The following is a 7,212-nucleotide window of genomic DNA, read 5'->3' as shown; positions in this document are numbered from 1 at the left end:
TAGAGGAGCCCAGTACTCTTAGAACTAGGACAGGACTTGTTCAGAATCATTTCCCTCTTTTAGGAAATAATCAGGTGAGAAAAATGGCTAGGCAAAGGCAAATAGGAGAGGATGTGTTTTCCCAGTCTCTGAGGGTCCCTGGATTATACGAATTGCAGAAGTGATTGGAGACTGAGTTAACAGTGTGTATTCCTTTTTTAAAGAGGAAATTCAAAAGGTATGTTTTAATATTGGAAACTGAGGACTCTAGGTCAAGATTTTTACAGGAATCCTCATCTCCAAGAAAAAGTTTGAACTAGAATCAAATGCAACCCAGAGGACCATTTTTCACCCTGTTATAAGCATAAAAAAAAGGAAATTTAAAAAAAGAACACAGACCACTCTATTTTAATGTTTGTCAGTAGCATAAATTATAATGGTTTGTATACTACACTGTACAAATAATATACTGTATTTTTCCAAAGAGAAGGAACTCCTTAGAGAAATTCCTGAAATGGCTACTCCATACAACCACTACCACACACGGAATACAAGCTATGAGGTTCCAAGTCTTGCAGTTGTGCCTGTTTCTGCTGCCATTGAGGGAGGAGCCTCTCGGAGACCTCTCATGAACCCTTCCATCTCCTGCGCCCGAATCATGGGCTCTGCAGGACGATGTGCGCTGATGCGTACAGCCGCTGTGCTTTGCTTTCCACAAGACTACTCCCCTTTAAGAGAACTTGCGCTTCTTCATGGCTTCTGCCTTGACTGCCAGGCTTTTGGCACAGATGGTCAGGACCACAATGAGAACGCCCACCACAAATGTCACCAGGGGCCAAAGGAAGCAGTGCAGGAGGACAATCTCATCATGCGTGCGATGCAGGAGCACATCGTCTGGTCTGTAACACAGTGAAGAAGAGAAAAGAAACATCAATCGCCTTGGCATAATGTAGAAAACGCCTTTCAGTCTGAAGTCCGCCCACAGGGCATATCATCACTGGAATTCACTTCCAAGTGAACTCTGCTCTGACTGTAAATACTGCACTTTGTGATTTAAACCCATCACGAAATGGTTTGAGCCCTTCAGTCAACTAATCAAGCAATTGGGGCATATTTGCATGTTATTTATAATGTAATTTACATGTTCAAAATGTCGTTGCTGTTGTGTGTCACTGAGTTGATTCAACTCATAGGGACTCAATATGAGAGGGTAAAACTGCTCAATAGGATTTTTTAGGTTGTAATCTTTACAGGAACAGAACACCACATCTTTTCTTCCGCAGAGCCACTGGTAGGTTCAAACCAGCTACCTTTTGGTTAGCAGCCAAGCACACAACCACTGAGCCACCAGGGCTTTCTGTCAAAAGCGTGGTGATCTCTTAGGTTATTATTTCCCTCCACTCTACTGTCTTATTCATCCTGTAATCACTGCGAACCGTAAGGTCAGCAGTTCGAAACTACCAGCTGATCCGTGGGAGAAAGATGAGGCTTTCTGCTCCCATAAAGATTTACAACCTCGGAAACCCTATTCAGGGTCACTATGGGTCGGAACCGACTCGATGGCACTTAACAACAGCAACAATGCCAATTAGCCAATGTTGGCTTTAGCAGTCTAAAAATTACTGATAAGGTGAGCGTTCTCTAACAAACCCAGCCTAGACTTCAGCACTTAGGTGGGTTCCAAATGGTTTTAATTCAGAAAGTCAGTTCAGTGTACCCTTTGAATTCAGTCAGAAACACATGATGTAACCTTCAGGTCAGCTCAACCTCACTGTCAACTAGAGGTTTTTTTTAAAAAAAATAGTAGACACGTGAATGAGTGATTGCATTCATTCTTCCAAGTTTTTGTGTTGGTTTCATCATTTAAAAAAGAAAAATCTGACTACTTAGTTGATAAATCTTGCAAAGTCTTAGCACCTCGTTTTATCTTATAAATGTGGGACTCTGCTTTTTAATTTGGAGTTCCTAGGTGGGTAAATGTTTTTTATGATTAATTGTTAATTGATAGGTTGACAGTTTGAGTCCACCCAGAGGCATCTGAATAGAAAGGTCTGGTAACCTACTTGTGAAAAACCATCCATTGAAAATCTTAACTTATGGAGCACAGGTGTACACTGATGCATATGGAGTCCTCACAAACCAAGCGAATTCAACAGCAACTGGTTTTATTTTTCAATTCCTGCACTGGTCTCATCCTTAGAAAATGAAGACAAGATTCCCTCCACAAGTCACAGTCTTCCCATCTTTGGTAATTAAATCTTTGGTTATTAAAATGCAAACCTATTTAACTTTCATTCAATAGGTTTGCATTTTGCAAGAAATGTTTGTTTCACCGGCGGGAAGATTTGTTCTTTTACTAGTACAGTGGTGCTTCCTCTAGAAAAATGAAGAAAATAATGAATTTACTTGCCCTTAAGAACATCAATAGGTTTAAAGTACCAGGACATTGCCTTTGCTCAGAAGCTCCTGTTAGTCACGGTTGTCATGACTCAGGACCTGTTTTCCTAGAAGACTGACTGACTAAGGAGGTTAGGTGTTTCTCTTCTGCCTATAGTGGAGCCATCAAATGGCATTAACAAAACCAGTTTTTCAGGCTAGCTTTACGATTACATAATTCTTGCCTTTTGTGCCTATTTTGTTTAGTGGGTTTTTTTTGCATATTATTTCAAATTTTGAAAAACAAAGTAAGATTTTTATTGAGATTTCATTTCATACTATTACAATTAAAATTTATATTAAATACATGCAGTCATTTAATGATTAGGCAAGTCATCCCAGCTTGCAAAGTTTCTTCCTTCTTCTGAATACTTGTAGCAACACATTGTCTTCAAGACTTGTGTGACCATTTAATATATCGGGACATCTTAATATATCCTTTTTTCCTGTATGGCCCTCAAGGGCTATGGCTTTGGTATTGCTTGTTATTCCACGTTACTGTTGAGTCGGTGACCCCATGTAATTGCATAAAGAACAAAACATTGTCCAGACCTGCACCATCTTCATGACATTGGCATGTTTGAGTCCAAAGTTGTAATCATTCGGGCAATCCCCTTTCTGTCAATCGCTGAGGCTTCCCCTTGCTGTCACAGGCCCAACAACGCATAGCAACCCCCCACTTTACCAAACATGATTTCTTTTCCCAGCCATCACTTCCCTCCTGATGACCTGTCTCAAGTAAGCACATTTCAGTCTTATTCTGTATTCAGACAATATTCTGTAACCCATAAGCTTTTCACTGGCAAATTTTCAAAACTAGATCATCAAGTCTTTCTTCTCAATTTTTCTTAATGGAAGTGCCACTGAAACCAGGGTCTCATGGGTGGCCTTGTTAGTATTTGATATATTTGATAGCATAGCTTCCAGCATCATGTTGTTGTTGTTAAGTGCCATCGAGTCGGTTCCTACCCAGAGTGATCCTGTATAGGGTTTCCAAGGAGCGACTGGTGAGCTTGAACCGCCAACCTTGCAGTTCAAACTGCTTTGCAGTCTGGCACACTAACCCACAGTGCCACACCAGGACTCCTCCAGCATCATAGCAACATGCAAAGCACCACAGAATAACAAACTGACAGACAGATGGTGGATTCTATACATGCTGCTGCTGTGTGCTGACAAATCAGTAAACCTTTATGGGAACAGAAAGCCTCATCTTTCTCCCATAGAGTGGCTGGTGGATTCAAACTGCTGACCTTGAGGTTAGCAGCCCAACATGTAACCCATTACGCTTCCAGAACTTCTTGAGTCTACACATTGTTGTTGTTGTTTAGTATCGTCGAGTTGGTTCCAATTCATAGTGACTCTATATAGGGTTTCCAAAGAGCAGCTGGTGAGTTAGAACCGCTGACCTTATAGTTTCAACCCACATTTCTGTACAGTGCTTTAACCCACAGTGCCAAACCAGGACTCCACATAGCTATTGATGAAGAACTGCTTGCTATTGGCAGTGAAGGAAAAGGGACCAACCATTGGAGTGGTGATTTTCACCTATGCAAAATTTGAAGACACCATGCCTTGAGTCTAAAATGCCTAAGCCAAGGTCCAAACATAGGATAGTCACATGGTACATTTTTGAACTTCTGATACCCAGTATGGCCACACTTCTTTTCCCAGTTCCTCCTGTTCATTTTCTACATGCTGCTACCTAAGTGAGTACAGAAAGGTCACCAGCTGTCTCCCTGATGATCTTTTATTCTGTGAAGGACCCGCTTTACTCCTCTAACATGGATTAGCACAAAAAAGAGCCTCAAATTCTTCATCAAAATGGGGGAAGGGTTTTGGAATTTTAAACTACATTTAAATAAATTTGCATTTGATTTCCATAAGTAATTGTTCTTTTTACAACAAATTTTCTAGGAAAAAGCTCTAGTTTGGATTTTCTCTAGTCACTGTTGTTGATGTTCAATTCTCTACCACAAAATTTTACAACTAGTCAGGAAAGAAGCCAGAGATGTTATTAAGTACCATGGAGTCGGTTCCAACTCATAGTGACCCTGCACAGGGTTTCTGAGGCTGTAAATCTTTATGGGAGCAGAAAGCCTCATCTTTCTCCCATGGAACAGCTGGTAGTTTCGAACTATTGACCTTGAGATTACCAGCCCGATTTGTAACCACTACGCTACCAGAGCTCGTTAGCCAGAGTTGAGAGTGGATGAAATCATCATACATATAGGTAGCGTAGTGGTTACAAATTGGGCTGCTAACCTCAAGGTTGGCAATTCAGAACTACCAGCTGTTGGTTCCGTGGGAGAAAGATGAGGCCTTCTGCTCCTGTAAAGATACAGCCTCAGAAACCCTGTGCAAGGTCACTATGAGTCGGAACTGACTCCACGGTACTTAACGACAACAACAACATAGCTGAAAGATAGTTCCTGACAAAGAATGTGAGTGAGAAGGAGAGGAGAGAAGATAACAATTGGAAAATAGTGGACCCAGATATATGCTTTATTTAGAAACTCTTAGTAACTCATCCCCCTTTGTTTTAATAGTTCACATAACAAAGATGAGACTGTTAACTTTGAGTAGTAGTTGTTAGGTGCCTTTCTACTCACAGCAATCCCACATGACAGACTAGAACTGCCTCCCAGGCTTTCTAGTCTTCATGGGAGCAGATGGACAGGCCTTTCTCCAGTGCAGCTCCTGAGTGGGTTCAAACAGCCCCTTTTTCGTTAGCAGTTGGACGCTTAACCATTGCATTACTAGTGCTTTTTAATCTTCAGTTAGCCATGTTGAATTTGGAAATGATTCAAAAGCCTGCTTTGAGGTAGTGATATTATACATATGTAAATGTATGCTGTTCTGTGTTGGCAAGTCAGTTCTGAGTCAGAGCCACCCTGCATAGGGTTTCCGAGGAGTGGGTGGTCAATTTGAACCGCTAAACTTATGATTAGTAGTCCAATGCTGATTCTACAGTGCCATATGAGGATTCAGGTGAGTGTACACATTTCTTTAAAAAAAAAATCCATGTCTGTTTCCACTTCATACAGTTCTAAAATGACCCTAAGTCTCTTCCATAGGAAAAGCTTATTTGTTTGTATGGAAATGCTTGTTATATAATTTGTGCCTGTCTCTTAATTGCTCCTTTTGTAAATTAAACTGGCTTATTCAAACTGTGTCTAAAATGCCTAAATTGACCGTACTCACTTTCCTCCATTTTCCCCAGTTCTATCAGGTACCTTTCAGATTGTTTCAGCAAAAATTTTTTGCAAAAGGGGTTGAGATTAGAATTCACTTTTCCATAATTATATGGTTGTTGTTGTTAAGCACCATCAAGTTGGTCCCAACTCATATCAGCCCTGTATAGGGTTCTGAAGAAGTAGCTGGTGAGTCTGAATCACTAATCTTGTAGTTCAAACTGACCTTGCGGTCCAGTGCATTAGCCCACAACACTACACTGAACTCCATTTTATCCACATGATGGTGGTGGTAGTGGCATGCTGTGGAGTTGGTTCCAACCCATGCGCTAGGAACTGAGATATAGTTGTTGTTATGTGCCGTGGAGTCGGTCCTGACTCATAGTGACCCTATACAGGGTTTCCGAGGCTGTGAATCTTTACGGGAACAGAATGCCTCATCTTTCTCCTGCGGAGCAGCTGGTAGTTTTGAACTGCTGATCTTGCGGTTTGCAGCCCAAACTTAACCACTACACTACCAGAGCTCCTTATTTAGGGACTGTAAAAGGACTCTTTTAAAGTCATTGTTTCCCACATTAGGCAAGCTGCATAAATGGCATGACCGAGCTTCCTAGATTTCTGAATATGATGTAGTGAAATTAGAATGATGAAGAGTATGTGGAGAATGTGCAAAAAAAGCTGATTTTATCACAGGACTTCAGAAAAGGAAGTCTTTTGGGGTATATAGGAATATTAATAAAAAAAACACGTTTAAACCCTGAGGAGGAAGCAAAAATATTATAAATGAAAAGAAATATTTTCCTAAGGGTTGATCTTATCCTTAACCAAGGTTTGAAACATTGTAGTAGCAGTAGTAATAATAATAGCATTTCTTACTAAATAAGAAATGCCAGGTGATATGCTACACTTACTCTCATTTGAGCCTGAAAATAACACTTTGCTTGAGGAATTTTTATTTCCATTTTAAAACTGAAGAAACTGAAGCAAAAAGACATTAACCCTTTCAGGACCTGTGGGACATATGTTGCCCACCATTTTTTTGAGTCTCAGGTTTCTTGGGAAACCTGTATCCCAGTTGTTCATGCTGCCACCTGGTGGGGACTTGTATAACTGCATGAAATTTAAGAAATTACCATCATCCCGCAATTCTACAAGTCTATTTAAGACATTGTCGTTGTTGGTAAGTGCCATCATGTTGGTTCACAGCAACCCTGTATAGGGTTTCCAAGGAGCAGATGGTGGGTTTGAACTGCTGACCTTGTAATTCAAACTGACCTGGCAGCCCAATGCTTATCACTTGCAACACAGGAGGCATTTCAGATTATGGGAAAATTCCATTATCTTTTAATTCCATCTTATCCACAAAATTTTTGAAACCCCATCATATATATCCCTCATGATTTTATTAAAATCAAAATTACCTCAAAAAAATGTTTTCTGTCAATTTCAGCATGCCTTCCTTACTGAAAACACATAGTTGTTGTTAAGTGCTGTATGTCAGTTCTGACACATAGCAGTCCTGTATAGAATTTGCAAGGAGCAACTGATGGTTTTGAACCACAAACCTTGTGGTTCACAGTCCAGTGCTTACCCTACAGCACCA

At 40.5% G+C, this 7,212-nt stretch overlaps 1 protein-coding gene across 1 annotated transcript in view; it reads right to left on the bottom strand.

Moving 5' to 3' along the window:
- Positions 1–329: 329 nt before the first annotated feature.
- Positions 330–7,212, bottom strand: part of KCNMB4 (potassium large conductance calcium-activated channel, subfamily M, beta member 4) — a 110,975-nt gene continuing 104,092 nt past the window's right edge. The window contains exon 3 of the mRNA XM_006859552.1: positions 330–878. Coding sequence (XP_006859614.1) covers positions 710–878 — 169 coding nt within the window. The 3' untranslated portion in view covers positions 330–709. The remainder of the gene's footprint in view (positions 879–7,212) is intronic.

This window comes from Chrysochloris asiatica, unplaced genomic scaffold (assembly GCF_000296735.1).
Source record: "Chrysochloris asiatica unplaced genomic scaffold, ChrAsi1.0 scaffold00033, whole genome shotgun sequence".
Classification (NCBI taxonomy): domain Eukaryota; kingdom Metazoa; phylum Chordata; class Mammalia; order Afrosoricida; family Chrysochloridae; genus Chrysochloris; species Chrysochloris asiatica.
This window is presented reverse-complemented; position numbering and strand designations above follow the sequence as displayed.